The sequence below is a fragment of the Mus caroli genome, unplaced genomic scaffold (assembly GCF_978045245.1).
Source record: "Mus caroli unplaced genomic scaffold, Mus_caroli_1 scaffold_12, whole genome shotgun sequence".
In the NCBI taxonomy this organism is placed as follows: domain Eukaryota; kingdom Metazoa; phylum Chordata; class Mammalia; order Rodentia; family Muridae; genus Mus; species Mus caroli.
Genome location: NW_028227267.1, coordinates 75,801,166 through 75,819,071, shown reverse-complemented (window position 1 = coordinate 75,819,071; position 17,906 = coordinate 75,801,166). Strand labels below are relative to the sequence as shown.

At 41.3% G+C, this 17,906-nt stretch overlaps 1 protein-coding gene across 4 annotated transcripts in view; it reads right to left on the bottom strand.

Moving 5' to 3' along the window:
* The window catches only part of Elf1 (E74 like ETS transcription factor 1), a 103,239-nt gene that overhangs the window by 11,346 nt on the left and 73,987 nt on the right, over nt 1-17,906 (bottom strand). For 3 of the 4 annotated variants that reach the window (XM_021181555.3, XM_021181554.3, XM_029469343.2), the window contains exons 3-6: nt 9,690-9,870; nt 5,211-5,321; nt 3,440-3,604; nt 1,271-1,354 (exon numbers count right to left, since the gene is read on the bottom strand). In XM_021181555.3, the coding sequence (XP_021037214.1) occupies nt 1,271-1,354; nt 3,440-3,604; nt 5,211-5,321; nt 9,690-9,870 (541 nt within the window). The remainder of the gene's footprint in view (nt 1-1,270; nt 1,355-3,439; nt 3,605-5,210; nt 5,322-9,689; nt 9,871-17,906) is intronic. The other variant, XM_021181556.3, reaches the window with a different exon arrangement.

Sequence of the window (17,906 nt, the reverse complement as noted above, 5' to 3'; positions counted from 1 at the left end):
ATGGTCATAATTCTTAGATCTAGCAGAAACCTTGCTAATCTCATAAATGATGTATGAACAGCAAACTTGTCAATTAGACGCATGATGACCTAATCGGAAACACTGGCCTCATTTCTGTCTGTTTTTTTTATTATTATTTTTTTTTATTTTGCATGTATTGGTGATTTTTTTAAAAGATGTATTTATTTATTTTATGTATGTGAGTACACTGTAGCTGTACAGATGGTTGTGAGCCTTTATGTGGCTGTTGGGAATTTTTAGGACCTCTGCTCGCTCAGGGCAACTTGGCTCACTCAGTCCCTGCTTGCTCTGGCCCAAAGATTTATTTATTTTTATTCATAAGTACACTGTAGCTGACTTCAGATGCACCAGAAGAAGACGTCAGATCTCGTTACAGATGGTTGCGAGCCACCATGTGGTTGCTGGGATTTGAACTCAGGACCTTTGCAAGAGCGGTCGGTGCTCTTACCCTCTGAGCCATCTTGCCAGCCCTGTCTGGTTTTTAAAAACCATCACATAGCATAAACACCAAAATGTAAATGTAAATGTGTGTGTGTGTGTGTGTGTGTGTGTATCCCTTTCAACAGCTGTTCTCTCTCTTTTTTGAGGGATTTTAAACTTCTTTATTTTAATTTTTTTATTACTTTTATGTTTTTACAGTTCAGTTGTTGACCCCCTCCCAGTTCAACATTTGTTTTCTTTATATCAGAACCATCAGACCAACCATGATAGCACAAGTTGTAGAAACAGTAGAATTCTAACACACCATAGCAAGGACCTACAAAGTGAAATTCTAGACTAGCTAAATTGCTGCAAAACTTTGCTGAATGCATTAATGAATTATTTTGGTAGAAAAATAAAACTAACTGAAATGGATTTGGTAGGCTACTTTGTTACCAGCCACTTTACAGAAAGTGCTGACAGTATCTTATAGGCACTGGTAGCTGCAGACTCTATTTGGCTCTAACAAGAAAAGGGATGAGCTGGGTTTAGTGGTGTGGCGTCTCTAATCCTAGCACTTAGGAGGTGGAAAAAGATCAGCAGTTCAAGGTTACCCTCAGCTACACGAGAGTTCAAGACCAACTGGACTATAGGTTTAACATACCGAAGGTAGTCAATTTGGTGCATGTGTGTGTCACCACACAAACATGCATGCAAGCATGCATGCATGCACACACACATTTTTAAAAGTAACAAGGGGTGGGCTACAGGGAATATAGGAGGAGGGGAGGACACTAGACCTGTACAGTAAGGAAACCTCCGTACTTACCCTTCCCATCCTTATTTTTCTTTTTCACAGAGATATTTGGTGTAGTCGTCGGGGAATCTGGCCGAGGTGGTTTTGTTTTCCTTCCTGAAATCAGAATAGCTCTGTATAAATATTTGCCCTCAAAACTGAAAGAAAATGGGCAGTTTTACTATCTTGTTGTTTATTGAGTTTCAAGTTCCAAACTTTCATATTTGGGTCATACAAACTGGCCTCTCAAAATGCTATCTAAAAGAAAAATAACTTCAGTAAAAATTAAACACTCAGTAGGTTAGCTCACAAGTGATTATTACTTATAAATGAAATTATACTTTAGGACTAGAGACACAGAGTCCTGTTCAACAGAGTCCTTGCCTAGCATCCCCAAGCCTGGAGTTTGACCCCTAGCACATCAGGGATGGGAGTTAGGGTGGTAAAGAAACCAGAAATTATCCTTAGGCTCACCTGTAAAAAGAAAATGAGGGTAAATTTCAAATACTGAATTTTCTCTGAGATCACCACACCAGTGCTTTATCTTAAATTTTTAAATATTCTTGACATAGACAAAACTTGGGCTTAAAAAATTAGCCTCAGCCAGGCGGTGGTGGCGCACACCTTTAATCCCAGCACTTGGTAGGCAGAGGCAGGCAGATTTCTGAGTTCGAGGCCAGCCTGGTCTACAAAGTGAGTTCCAGGACAGCCAGGGCTATACAGAGAAACCCTGTCTCGAAAAAACAAACAAACAAAAAAAATCAGCCTCAAAGCTGTGTTTCATGGTGCACACCTATAATCCCTATACTTGTAGGTGGAGGCAAAGGTAGATGACTCCCTGTGAATTCATGGCCAAAATGATCAGGTATGCCTTTTTGTGAAGGAACGGTTGGTAGTGAGGTGGATTCTTTTTTGTGAGACAGTATCTTGTTTATGAGAAAAACTCAGGGCAGGAACTTACGCAGGAATTGTGAAAGAACACTGTTTTCTGGCTCAACTTCATATTTACTTAGCTTTCTTACACCTCGCAAGACCACCTTGCATAGGGATGGTGCTGCCCATTGTTGGCTGCTTTGCCTCCAACAACAATTAGCACTCAACACCCACTGATATCCCTGAAGAAAAATCTGATCTAGAACATTCCTGAATCCAGTTTTTCCCCTCAGGTGGCTTTAGGCTGGGCCAAGCTGACAATTAAAACTAACCAAGGCACTCACAATTTGTGAAAGTTAGAGTCTCCTTTTAACATAGTTTAACATTCATTTCTTCAATTGCCTACAGAATTCCAACTTTCTGCACTCTTCTCCTACTGGATCCCTGTAATGGAATCTCTGGTAGACTGGAGGTTTTCAAACTACACCCTAGGGCGTGAGGAGCAGCGATGCTCGATGCTCGCCTGGGTCATTTGGCTACACAGGGAATTTAAAGCCAGTCCTGGATACTTGAGAACATTTTTCAAAAACAAATAAACAGGCTGGAGAGATGGCTCAGATGTTAATAAGAACACTTGCTGTTCTCACAGAGGACTGGGATTCTCTTCCCTAATCACATGCATGTGCACACACACACAAAATTAAAGGATTAAAAGACAAAATCTTGTAGAATATAAATAATAAAACAAAGACTAATGAAAGCAAAGGAGGACCTTAAACGATGCCCTCAAAACAAACCTGGCCCGAGCCCTTACCCCCAGGGGTTTTGTTTTATTTGGTTGAGAGGAGGATGAAGATGCTAGATAAAGAATTTAAATAAAAACTTGAGGCTTTAATAATTGGAAAATCTGGGCTGGCAAGTTGGCTCATTTGCCACCAAGCTAGACAACCTAAGAGGGAGCCCATGTTCACACATGGTAAAAGGATTGAACAAACTCTGTGCCAAGTGTTCTCTAACCTCTACTCATACTCCATAGCACATGCACACACACACACGCACACACACACACACACACACACACACACACACAAACCTGAACACAAACATAATAAAAGACAAAGAGTTGGAAAATCTCCTGTCAGTCAGATAGATCAACTATTATAAGTACCTAGGGTTTTTTTAGTGACTAATATGAAGAAATGCCTCAGCTTGTCTTGTGTCCTCATTGCTCTTCCGTATCTTACCTGGTGTAGAAGCACCTGTAATAGAAAGTTTGTCTGGAGTCCACACCAATACTAACTGTACGACCTAAGCAAATCAGCCACGCACCTTTCTTTCTTTTACGCTGCTCTGGGGAGGAGGCTCCTGGGGAGTCTGCATTTGTCTCTTGCACTTGCTGAGTTTCCATCACTTCAGGAATTCCATCTAATGTGACGGACACATGGGTGATTGGGGCAACGATGTCATCTTCAGAGGAGCTAAATATATTATTATCTAATGGAATTGAAATAAATTGTAATCAGTTGTGTATTATAAACAGAATCACGTCTTTTTGTATAAACTCTCCACTTTTCATTTCCTCTGCCCTAAATCAAGGATCCTAAAGCAACCCTGGCTTTGCTTCCTATCACCATCTATGTCACCCCAGTCTACCACCCCGGGTCTCCTTTCTGAAACGCAATTCCTATCTCACAGCATTAGACCTCTGTACAAATGCTTTATTCTCTAAAAACGAGAATGAGAAATCATAGTCAAAAACATCTCCCTATAATGTACTGAGGAAAAATAAAACAAACGACTCAAGCTCCACAGCATGCCTCTTCACGTTTTCACAAGCTACACCTACCTTACCATCTCATTCCCACTCACCGCGAAGCTAACACTTGAGCCAGACCTGCAAAGACATCTTTCTGTCAAGAAACTAGTTTACTTTACGAGTTAGTGCTTGGATCTACTCCTTGTAAGTTGAATATTCATTTCCGTCTGTCTGTCTGTCTCTCTCTCTTTCTCTCCCTCTCTCTCTCTCTCTCTCTCTCTCTCTCTCTCTCATTTCTCAAGACAAGGTTTTTATGTGTAACTCTGGCTGTCCTGAAACTCACTCTGAAGACCAGGCTAGCCCTAAACTCTGAAATCCGCCTGCCTCTGCCTCCCAAGTGCTGGGATTAAAGGCATGTGCCACCACACCCGGCCTGTCTTCTCTATCTAATGAAGTCTACTTGTCATTTGGTTAAAATATTCTCTCCATACAGCAAGAGTACCACTGCCTCCAGAACAGCATGCTATCACTTCCATGGCCTTTGTTTCTGGCTTTTATACCCCCTTACACACATGAATGACTTCGGAATTAAACTGTAAAACTGAAGAAAGAAGGAATGGCTATTCTTATGTCATACCATAGCCTCACATACCGCTGTGCACATCAGACATGCGGAGTGTTCTTAGTAACTATGCCTGTAAGTTTCAGTTCTCCCTTGTCAAAGGCCCAAAAACAAAATCGATTTAAAGAGAGGTTAATAAGCTGGCAATGAATTTTATGCAACAAATGGTTTTTTGTCATTTGTCACTCATTTTTGCCTATTCAATACAATTATCTGTAGAGATGACTATATCATACTAGGCCAGTTAAAACCCAGTGAGAGGCTCAGCAGTTAAGAACACTTGGTGCTCTTCCAAGTTACTAGTGCCCACATCATGACTTACAACTCTCTGGCTCCAGTTCTGGGATATTAAACACTCCTCCCAGCCTCTAGTGATACTGCACACATATAATGCACATGTATACTCTCAGGTAAACACTTATGCACATAAACTTTTAAAAAATAAACAGGTGAAGAGGCAAGAGTTTGCAAGTTTGCAAGTATGATGGGGATGCATTGTATGAAATTCTAAAAATAACAAAAACAATATTATGTTGGGGGAAAAGAGACAAATTACTTTTTATTCTAAAAAGTGTCAGTTAAACAGGACTTTTAACAAGGGCACCACAACTAGAATTTGTCCTTTACAATGTGCTTGGGACCCACAAAAGAAAAGCATCTCTAAAGGGAATGGCAGGGTAAGTTCGCAGTGAACACAGACAGGAGCGGTCGTTAGCACTCACTGAGTTGCTTTTCATCCAGTACAGGAGGGCTGGGAGAATCTATATTGAGGAGTGCCTCGGCAGCCTCAATGGTCTCAATTGTTTCATCTCCATTATGACAAGAAGCCTCAACTGCAATAAAGAAAGAATAGTATTAGCTACTCTGAAACAGTACGTGCTTCTCCGAACTTCAGCCAGTGTCCTGAGCCAGGACATGCCGTTTAATATTGAGCTTGTAGCTTGTGTGCATATAAACTATAAGATACAGAACATAATAAATCTGAGGTGAATATGAAGAAGGTTTCACATTATGCTAGCTGGAGGGTGTTGTTTTATTTGTTTTGTTTTTTGATTTTTGTCAACCTGACAAGCCTGAGTCATCTGGAAAGTAGGAATCTCAATTGAAAAACTGTTCCCATCAGACTGGCCTGCATTGATTCAGGAGTGCTCAGCCCACTGTGGGTGGCACCACCCTTGGGTAGGCAGTCCTGGCTTGCATAAGAAAGCAGGTGCAGGTGGGAGTCTAGAGAAATAGCTTAGCAGTTAAGGGCATTTGCTGTTCTTGAGAAATCCTGGGATTTGTTTCCCAGCACTGCAGGATGGGTCACAGCCACCTTTAACTTTTTTTTTTTTTTTTTTTTTTTTTTTTTTTGAGACAGGGTTTCTCTGTGTAGCCCTGGCTGTCCTGGAACTCACTTTGTAGACCAGGCTGGCCTTGAACTCAGAAATCCGCCTGCCTCTGCCTCCCGAGTGCTGGGATTAAAGGTGTGTGCCACCACACCTGGCCAGCCACCTTTAACTTAAGCTCCAGGAGTCCAAGGCCATCTTTTGGTCTCCTCAAGCATCTGAAGGCATATGATGCACTCTTACATTACATAGAGAAAATACTTGTGCACATAAAATAAAGAATAAATGTAAAGGACCAGGGGGTTGTGTAGGCTGAGCAAACCATGCAGAGCAAGCTGGTAAGCAGCATTGCTCATGGCCTCTGTTCCTGCCTCTGGTTCTGAGTTCCTGCCCTGACTTCCCTGAGAGATGTGCAAGTGTAAGCCAAATAAACCCTTTCTTCCCCAAGCTGTTTTGGGGCATGGTGTTTATCACATCAATAAAGAAGCAAACTAAGATGTGCACTATAGCGTGGGCTAGCCTCGGTCTTGCTGAGTGGGCTAGCCTCAGACTTGCTGAGATACTCCTGTCCCACCCTCCCAAGTGCTGGGAACCCCAGGTGTCAGCTACCAGCCAACTGCCTTTTGCTTTATTAGGGTGTGTGTGTGTGTGTGTGTGTGTGTGTGTGTGAGTGAGTGATACATGTCTGGACCATGTCACAAAGTGTACAGGAAGGTCAGGAGACATGTTTGTGGAAGTATTTTTTCCTTCCCCATTCCCATGGGTTCTGGGGACTGAACACAGGTCATTAGGCTTTTACAGTAAGAGCCATCTCACCAGCCCTTCTTTGGCTGAGTCTATGTTATACAGTCATAGTTGGCCCAAAATATATAATGTAAGACTTAGAGTGATCCTCCTGCCTCTCCCTCTTAAATTGTGAGATCACAGGCATTCACCACCATAAAGTAACTAGGCTTCATATTATTAGAGATTTTAGAAAAATCAAAGTCCTAAGACATAATAAAGGCCTCTGTGTTCATTCACAGCTTCAAACACAATCAACAAGTTGTTAATCTTTCATCCACACCCTCCCACAAGTGCTTACTTCCTACAAAGGACCACTGTGAAGGAACCCAAGCCTCCACTTTTATTCATTTGCTTGGTTGTTCTGTTATTTTTGCAATCTTTTATTTATTTGCACGATGTATACTCATATTACAGCATGTGTATGGAGATCAGAGGGCAAGCTGAAGGAATTGGTTCTATGTGTGTCCCCGAGATCAAACTCAGGTCACCAGGCATTTGGCACCAAGTTTCCCCTCTTTCCCCTCTCTGAGCCTTTTTCACCAGCCCTGTTTCTTTTTCAGTTTTAATTCAGGACCTTATTATAGCCCACACTGGCCTCAAACTCATTATGTAGCTGAGGCTGGCCTACAACAGCTAATCCTTCTACCTCTGCCTACCAAGTCTGGGACTACAATCTAGGCCTGCTACTCCATATTTTATCTCTAAGTATTTTAGCATGTTTTCTAAAAGGATCCTAACACAATGATAACATCATGTATTAAAAATTAACATCAAATGATTACATATTGTCATTTTTATCCCTCACATTTCCTTTCGGGTGGTGATGGGACACAGCAGAAGAGCACTTGCTGCACATACGCAGGTCCTGGATTCCATCCCCAGCAGAAGGAACAACCATTACTATACGCAAAGCAAGCAACAGAAGACAGATACCACAGAGGGTGTGGAGAAAGTAGAGAGGCCAGTTCAAATGAGGTCATCACGGCAGCCTAAATCATTATCCTGTCAGCCCACTAGGAAATCTGGACAGTATTCAAGAAGACTCTCTGAAGACAAGGAAGAAGACAGTCGTCAGTAAGCTTGGGAGAAAGAAACCAAGCAGGCCAGCATCTTAACCTACAAGGAAATGTTTTCCTGCCAGCTACAGTGGGAGGCACTGTGTTATACTAGCTCTGGCCACACGGAGGTGCTGTTCTAGCCCTTGGTCCTCTCGGCCTTCCTTCCCCAAGCTTCTCAAAGGCTTGATACTACCTTCCCAACTCTGGAATGACAGGAATTAGCCCTTCTTCCCTTCTCATCACGTTGCTTAGATAAGCAGAGAGGTGGAAGACACAAATAATCTGGCTTTTAAGATAGGCTTGCTTTCTGATACCAGACTTTTCTGGTTCTCTAGAAAGGAACCTGTTGATCTTGTCATTTCTTTCCACACTACTTTTGTTCTTTTCTTTCTTCTGAGTTGTGGTATCATGAGGCTTGTCTTGATTCTCCTGCCCTACTCCCCAAGTGCCGGGATTATAACCTTGCCTCCCTGCATCACACCATGCATATTTGTTTACTAAGCAATAACTCTTGCTCATACATGTTAGACATTTATATTTTTACTCATTAACATAACTAGTCAAATTCTGTGTCCACTTACGGTTGCTAACTTATTTTTAAGCTCTTTCTTCACACAGTCACTTCCCTTTTTATTTTGATTATAATTTGGGGAAGGAATGAAAAATGTTTGCAATGTTTGCTGAAAATGTCAATGCTCTTTCTGTTCCTTCTCACACGTAGAAAACCTTTTACATAAATCAAGCCATAACTTTTAAAAGTTTTTTTTTATTTTTCCTATATTAAACATTTTATTGATTTGATATCTACTTTGTTGTCTTAGTACTTTAAAAAATATTTATTTTTATGTGTGTAAGTGCTTTGCCTACCTGCCTGTCTGTCTGTCTGTCTGTCTGGATACCATATATGCATGTCTGGTGCAGGCTGTCAAAAGAGGGCACCAAACCCCCTGGAGCTGGAATTGCAGACAGTTGGTAAGCTACGATTTCAGTGCTGGGAACTGAGACCAGGTCCTCTGGAATAGCAACCAATGCTTTCAACCTCTAAGCCATATACTCTGTTGGTATAATTTTTAGGTAGGGGTCTTTCTTTTCTCTCCCTCACCAAATAGCCACACAGTCATTCTTCCTTCCTCTTTTAATTTAAAATGGCACTAGATCATGTGTTAACTTCTTAATAAGACAAGCACCCGCGTGTAGACATATTCAGTTCTAATAATTCACTTATTCATTCATTAATGTAAGTTTGTTTTCAATGTTCTAACTTCAGTTTTAATGTCGGCTAGCATAAGCTACTGATACAAGAAGTTTTCACTGAATACCTCTGCACGTCAAGTATCATGCCCCACGCTAAGGCAGAATGGTGGGATGTGCATAGTATGTATTACAATACATTATGGAACCCCAGAAGCCCTCCACCCTGACCTACACCAGGCTGCACATCTCTTACCCATAACATAAATTCCCCACATCCTAAAAATTGAGAGAAGATTGTTTGTAGTCAAGTGTGTTTCCAGTATATGTGAGTATAAGAAATAGGAGGCAAATCCACCCTGAACTGGGTTCAGGTACATGCACAGCAAGGCAAAGCTGCCAGTAACCTGTTAGAGAACTCATTCTATTTATTATCGTGCCTATAATTAAAACCAGGTGTGTCATGCTATGGAGAATGCATAATAGAAAAGATAATTATATACCTAATCTATCAATTAAAGTAAAGAAGCACACGAGCCATACCCTTCAGTACTCAGCCCCTTCTTCTTTTAAACCCCACTTTAAAAAGACCCTAAGTTTTATCCTGGGGCCCTTGAATAATCTCACGCTGTGGCTCACAGTCAGTCTTGATAGGCTATCCCTCTATAATCTCTATAATTGTTCTGCTATGAACAAACTTACCTTACCTTTGCAAATCTGTGTGACCCCATATTTTCAGGTCCTTGGGAAAAGGCCAAGCACCTAGAACCCCCTGGCCCAGACCCTGAGCATTTGGCCTGTAGTGCGCACGCGCACACACACACACACACACACACACCTGTAAGGGTGATGTCGTCATCGTCATCGTCTATGATTTCTTCTTCAGCAACATCCAATGAGCTCTCAGTAATCATGTCATTAGGCTCTTCCACACAAGCTAGGCCAGCATAACTATTGAGAATATCAGCACCAGGAACATGTTCCACAATAACAGCAGGAAATATAGCAGGATCACCAAGCTGCAAGGGATGGAAGGGACCAGAAAGAGAAAAGTTATGCTTTGGTTGGATACAATCAAAAAACCATTTTACTTTTTCATAAAACACTTGACACTCGTAGTATTTATTTATTCATGTTTTATGAAAGGGAAACTATACCCCGGACCTAACACAAGTTAGGCAAGAACTCAGCCACTGATCTATACCCAACCCTATTTAGTCCCGTCCCGCCCCCCCGCCCCGTCCCGCCCCCGTGTGTGTGTGTGTGTGTGTGTGTGTGTGTGTGTGTGTGTGTGTGTGTGTGTGAGACAGACTGATCTCTCTACGTAAGCCAGGATGATCTCAAACTCACTCCCCTAAATTCTGGGATGCAAGCATAAACTACCATACCTGCCCCACCACTTACATTTTAACCACCTTTTATGCTGTGAGGACTGTGAACTTCTAACACCGAAACATTAATCTTGTCTCCTTTTTAGGAGATGGGCTCTTGTGTATCTCAGGCTACCCTGCCTGCTGTTTACCAGAGGATGACCAGGAAGTCCTGATGCTCCTGCTCACACCTCTATAGAACTGCCATTACAGGTGTGCCCACCACGTCAGATTCTTCAGTGTAATAACACAGTTTTCACTGGTTAATTCTAAAAGTACATGTTAAAATGGCACGGAATTAAAAAAAAATATATGTTTTAAAATTATGCCAAAGCATGAGCCAGGAAGTGAAATGCAATGGATGAATAATTAAATAAACTCTTACTAAAGCTTCCTGCTCACTGGAAGAATCTCGGTTTAGTTACACTTGGCATGGAAGCCTGATTTTAGCATCCTTTGACTCACATGTAAACAATTAACTTTCATTTTCTATTGCTGTCCTCCTTTAGGGTGACTGTGTCGTGAAATTTTCCTACTAATGCCTGTTTAGAAGATTACAAACTTTTAGGTAGGTGTGGTGGCACAGGCCTTTAATCCCAGCACTTGGCGGGCAGAGGCAGTCCAGCCCCATGTGTCAGGGAATAGCCTGATGTACACACTGAATCTAGCCCAGCCAAGCTAGGTGGTAAGAGCCTGTCTCAAAATAACACCAAAAACACAGTTTATGGCATATGAGAATTGAACATTTTAACCTCACCCAGCTACTTCACTTTGCCACTGAGAAAACTTCCCCAGGTTTTTAACGACACACTGAAAAGCCACTCGGTTGCTTCCTTTCTGTCTTGCTTTGTTTCATGATGTCATGTAGCTCATGCCAGCCTGCAACTCACTATGTAGTCTAGAGTATCCTTGAACTCACAGCACTCCTCTGCCTCAGGTTCCCAAGTGCAGGGAAACAGGTATAAGCCACCATGCCTGGCTTCCTTTACATTTGTTATTTTGAAAAATCCCTAACTTAGAAAACGTGTAAAACTACGTCAAAGGATTTTCATATGACCGTAATTCATACTCCTCTAGTTCTAAGGTAGACATCTCTATTATCTTCTGACATGGTTCTGATTTGCTTTAAAGTGGTAGTAGACGTATCTCTTTTTTTAATGTTTATGGGTGTTTTGTGATCATGTGTGCCTGTGTACCACATGTGTGCAGTGCCTCTCAGGAGGCCAGAGCATTGGACCCCCTTAAACTGAAATATGGGAGTCACAGCCAGCTGTGAGCGGCCACGTGCTGCTGGGAAGTGACTCTGGAGGACCAGCCAGAGTTCTTAGCCGCCGCTGAGCCATCTTTCCACCCTCAGACTGCCTTCCTAACCCAAAATACTGGCTTGTTTACTAAATACCGTATCTCTATACAGTATCACAAATATTTTAAAATATCACAAATGAATATGGACAAAGTATTAGAAGGAGGAAATATTCTACTATTAACCAATCTGAAAATCTGATTCAAAGCCCCTTAATCATCTCACTAATGGTCATCACAGGGGAGGGTAAGAGAAGAGAAAAAAATCAGGGGAGGAATTTGTCATGGGTGGGTCTGATGCTGCTTGTATCCTATTGCTAAAACTGGTTTCTTAAGGTGTGGTTGCCCCATGAGTAGGGAGGGGAAGGAGAGGACAGACAGAGAGGAGAAAAGCCGCCATGGACCAGAACTGTCTGGCCAGGAGAAACTGCAAGTAACAAGGAGCCTTAGAGCCAGGGAATAAGTTAGAATAGCTCTAGTCTAAGCATTTGGCTTATAAATAAAATATCTGGATTGTGTGTCTTTTATATGGGATAATTTGAACTTGAACTCCAACAACAGAATTTAGTTCTGGATTCATTTTAGGATCAGTGGCTTCATTTAGTAACTATCCTCCTTATTTCATTGTTTTGTTCCTCATGAGTACATATTACTAAAGTGGGAAACGGCTCCTGTTTATAGAGAGTGACATTTTCTTCTGTCGAGTGTGTTACACTGGAATTACCTATGCCTTTGCTCTATACTAAATAGTGTTGCTCTTTTAAAGTAAGTGTTTACATAACTGCAGAGTAAGCTCAGGTATTACCTGAGTCACAAAAACGTAATTACTCAAAGTTAATATACATAGTATCCTTACCTTCAAGAATGCCATGCAATGAAACTTATAGGTAATCATCTTCAAGCACATTTGGTCTTACTTCAAAATGTTTCTTCCTGTTTCAGAAAAGTTAGCCAGAACTAACTGGCTTTTCAAACTGTAAAACTAATTTTGAAACTGAAACTAGGGGCTCAAGAATTTACATTGTGAAACACATAAACACATACACAAGCGGTAGAGAAAACATTTACTTTTCAAAGCAAAATATTAACATTTGGGTTTCCTTTTAGAAGAGGCCATGTGTGTGTAAGTCAGAGGACAAAGGCAGGAGTTGGTTCTCTCCTCTCAAGTAAGTCACAGAGTCTGAGCCTAGGTGAGTTCTTATCTTCTGAGCCTCATCATGGCTGTCCCTTTCTTTTTCTTGAGCACAGCCTGGTGTGAACATCCAGCAAGCTGAAACGCTTCACCCTCTCTTCTCTCTTAGGAGCTCCAAATCCATTTCTAAAGGGCCTGAGCCCAGTGTTCAGAGGATTTTCACAGGACTTCACCTTATTCTGTACAAAGTAAGAACAGAGCTCACCATCCCATCTATTGACAGATAAAGAACTGGGTTAAGAACATACCCAAGGTCACTCACTAAATCCAAGAAAGAGGCATGTCAAATGCAACTCACATGTGTGTGTGACTCATTCAAATAAAGCTGGAATATTCCTCCCAATACAAACCTACCTAGTTCTTGCAATTTGAACACAGACTGGCAAGAACATAAATATTACAAGAAATACCTTGGCAACTTTATCTGAATCTATATAGCTCCTACATTTGGGTGTCTGAATGTGTTGTATCCACAAACATTTGGGTGTTTTCCTCTATTGTGTGTACCTAGTTTGTAATATGAGGTTTCTCACTTACCCAGGAGCTCATAGATTCAGCGAGAGTACCTAACAGTGAGCTCAGGGCATCCTCCTATCTGTGTCCCCAGTGCTGGCACTGTGCGCATGCACCATTACACATGGCTCTTCACATGGCTGCTGCTGTCCTGAACTCAGTCCTCATGGCTTTGTCAAATGACTCATTCTCCAGCTCTCCTATATTTTAAATAACTAGATATTGTTATTATTATCTTCTTTGTTCTAGTCCTCAAAACTGTAGCTGCTATTCTCTCACTAAGTGTAGCTAACTATTTTTCCACATAATTCACAAACCCCCTGTCAAATGTCACTATTTTCTACCACAGCGCCCTCCTCCCCAGAGGAGGCTACAATCACCAGTTTCTTTGTTCCCTGGCAGAGATCATCCATGTATACATCACATAGTTTGTTTCGTACAATACTTTTTTAATTTATAAAGAAAAATTTCAATACCAGGCATAATTTCCCTCTTGTTGAGAAGGTCTTAAGTTCAATAAGAGAGCCATTGGTTACCAGCAAGGTATGTGAGCCACTACTGTACCCTATGTGTGCTGCTACTGCATCCTATGTGTGCTGCTACTGCATCCTATGTGTGCCGCTACTGCATCCTTAGGGTTATCATGCCATGCTGGTTGTTGTTGGAGTTTATAGGTGTCACAGCTGGACAGGCCTGTTGGCTCCTTCCCTCCTTTGTTACCTTCTGGTACCATGAAAGCTAGTCATCAGGGGGGAGCACTCAGGTCAGGTTCAGGGGTCAGAGGCCTGTAATCTAAAGCGCATGTCTTCAGGAATAATTTCTATCTCTAAAGAGCAGCCAAGGTCAATAGCAATAGTCTATAATGTTTTGGGAATTTCTTGGACAGCCCTGACCAACAACTCAAACAGGGCTTCTCATACCTGGTATTGGGGAGATAATCTGTAGCTCTTGGAAGGGGCATTGTCAGCCTAGATTTTTAAAAATTCATTTAAATGATATGTGTATATGTATATGAAGAATTGCATGTATTATAAGTTTTTAAAAGTAGATAATAGTATGATTCCTAATGATGTTTACAGACATCTTCACTGTTATTTTACCTTCCTGGGGTAATTTGAATATGCTTAGCCCACTAAAGTGGCTCTATTAAGAGTTTGTCCTTAACGCTGACACCATTGCATACACTAGCAAGATTTTGCTGAAAGGACCCAAATATAGCTGTCTCTTGTGAGACGATGCCGGGGCCTAGCAAACACAGGAGTGGATGCTCACAGTCAGCTATTGGATGTATCACAGGGCTCCCAATGGAGAAGCTAGAGAAAGTACCCAAGGAGCTAAAGGGATCTGCAACCCTATAGTTGGAACAACATGATGAACTAACCAGTACCCCGGAGCTCTTGTCTCTAGCTGCATATGTATCGAAAGATGGCCTAGTCGGCCATCAATGGAAAGAGAGGCCCATTGGACTTGCAAACTTTATATGCCCCAATATAGGGGAATGCCAGGGCCAAAATATGGGAATGGGTGGGTAGGGAAGTGGGGGGCGCTATGGGGGACTTTTGGGATAGCATTGGAAATGTAATTGAGGAAAATATGTAATAAAAAATATTAAAAATTTAAAAAAAATTAGAAAGCATTTAAAAAATAAAAATAAAATACAAATGTCAAAAAAAAAAAAAAGGGTTTGTCCTTGTTGGAGGACATGTGTCACCGTGGGGGTGGGCTTTGAGGTCTACCAGTGCGCAAGCTCCATGCAGCAAAGATAATCTCCTCCTGGCTGCTTCTGATGAAGATATAAAACTCTCAGTTCTCCAGCACCATGTCTGACTGCATACTGCCATCCTTCCCACAGTGATGACAATGGACTAAGCATCTGAAACTTTAAGGCCGCTCCAATGAAATGACTGCCTCTGTACGAGTTGCCTTGGTCATGGTGTCTCTTCTCAGCAATAAAACCCAAGCTAAGACACCTTATGACTTTTTCAGAAATTCTTATGGTTATTTTACCTCCTCGCTCCTTCTGGATTTATCTCCTTCCCAGCGCCCTTGTTAGAACCCCTTTCCCCATCAGATCATTTGTATCCTGCTGTTCTCTTTACTGGGTCCCACCCCCACCCCGATGGTCAGAAGAGCATGAGACCTCAACCCTCCACAAGAACGACAGTCAACTAAGGACTGTGAGAGTGGGAGAGAGAGAGAGACTTCCCCATGAAGATCCCTCCATTGGTTATCCAGTAACAACCGGTCAGCCCTGAGAACATGCATCGGAGTTACATTATAAAATAAGTAAATTAACAATAGAAGTAGTAAAGTAAGGAGCCTGAAAGTATATAACACCTCTCAGGTGAATATAAGACGTTGGGCCCTATTACCATAAATGGACAGAAAATGCAAACTCCAGTAACTGTTGATCTGAACTCAAGATAAATTGCCTTTTCTCTGGATTGACTAGCAGCTGACTAAAGTATGAGTCATCAAGAATCCAAACCTTCAGAACTACACACTGTAAAACTCCTCACAGAGCGCTTCCTGCTCTCTATAGAGGCAAAGACAGGAGAGTTGCTGAAAGTTAAGGCCAGGATCTACACACCAGGGCCATGAAGAAAAGATGGTTTTGGGCAAACATATAAATTTCACATGTTGAATTATCTAAGATTTAGATTTTTAAAGTAAGTAAAAAAAAACAAAAGTTCTGTTTGAACTGCCATAATAAGTACCAACAACTAAGTACCTTCAACAACAGTAATGTCTTCTCACAGTTCTAAAGGCTGTGTTCAACATGAAGTTGTTGGTATATGGCTGGTTCCTTCTGCAGAACTACTCAACTCTCCTTGACTTGTATTGGCTGCCTTCACATTCACATGACATCCTTCCCATGTTCCCACCTTTCCTTTCTGAGCTTCCCCCTTCTTTAAACAACCACCCCGTAGTAGGGGGTTACTCCATTCATTCTAACTACATCAGCAGCGGCATCCTTGGTAATCTAGAACACACACACACAAATAAGATATAAACAAACACCTATAGAAAACGTGTATTTACAAACTGGGAATGTAATGCTTAAGAAACACATGCTGTGGGCTGGTGAGATGGCTCAGCAGTTAAGAGCGCCGACTGCTCTTCCAAAGGTCCTGAGTTCAAATCCCAGCAACCACATGGTGGCTCACAACCATCTGTAACGAAATCTGATGCCCTCTTCTGGAGTGTCTGAAGACAGCTACAGTGTACTTACATATAATAAATAAATAAATATTTAAAAATAAAATAAAATAATGACAACACCTAAGGAAAATCTGTAGTTTCTTTTATAAAACTTCTACTTTTATTATTCATTATTTTGTTGTTGTTGTTGTTGTTGTTGTGTTGGTATCAACCCCAGGTCTTTGAGCATGTAGGCAAGTGTTATACCTCAGCTATACCTATAGTCCTGATGTTTCTTTAAAGAAATAAAGTAACAATCTCTCTTGGGCATTTTTCTATTGTTGTGAAGAGACACTATGGCCAAGGCAGCTCTTATAAAACAAAGCATGTAACTGGGGGCTTGCTTATAATTGTAGAGGTTTAATCCATTGTCATCATGGTAGAACCATGGCAGTATTCATGCACTGGAGCAATGGCACTCACACACACACACACACACACACACACACACACACACACACGGAGGGGGCTGGCAGGATCTTCTCAGTGTCACACTTCCTCTAACAAGACCACACCCACTTCTACAAGGCCACACCTCCTAATCCTTCTAATCCTTCTCAAGCTACTCCCTGATGACTAAGCATTCAAATATATGAGCCTATGGGGTTATTCTTATTCAAACCACGATCTACCATACTTTTCTAGCTACTCATTTAAATCTGTCATCCTTATTTCTATGACAAGTTTTAGGCTAGCCTATGCTAATAAGCCCCTTTCTAACTAAATAAAGTAGATTCTCTCCAAACATGTCTAAAGACTTCCCCCATTTAAGTAATTAAATTAATCATCTTTTCTACCTCCTTAAACCCAGCCCCATCCTTGGAAATCAGAAAATAAAACTTAGGGCATCCCACATGCTAAGCAGATACTGTATCATTGATCACATCCCAATTCGACCTGTTATTTGAGAAGAAGAACTTCACTAAATCCTAACATTACTTAACCTTATCTGTACACTGGGAAACATTTTAAAACGCCAAATAAGTACCAGATAATTCAGAGTATCTGGGGATATGGCCAGGACCTATAAATAAACTTGCCCAAGTGAGTCCAATTTGCACACGGAGTCTAGAGCACTGATATAAAGGCCTATTCAAAGCTGCATTTGTCAACTCTTTATTACTCATGTACGTCTCTACGTGACAGATATCTAAACATATATTACAAGTCTTTCATTACTTGCCATTTGTACATAATTTTTATTTTGTTTGTGGAACAGAAACAAAGCAAGCCACAGACCCTGAGGACTAGAGAAAAAAGATTTCCTGGAGTCAAAAGTCTGTCCAATCAGGCTCTAAAGCACCTGCTTCTAAAAGTCTGTCTTACTGTAGAGAGGAAAACTGACTTCCATAGGTTCCTCTAACTTTACTGGGATTCTTAGTAACTCAAGGGGAAAGAAATATTATACACAGGTAAATCCTAGAGCATATGTTAAAAGCAAAATTTCAGCCAACATTTTAGCAGCAATAATGCAAAT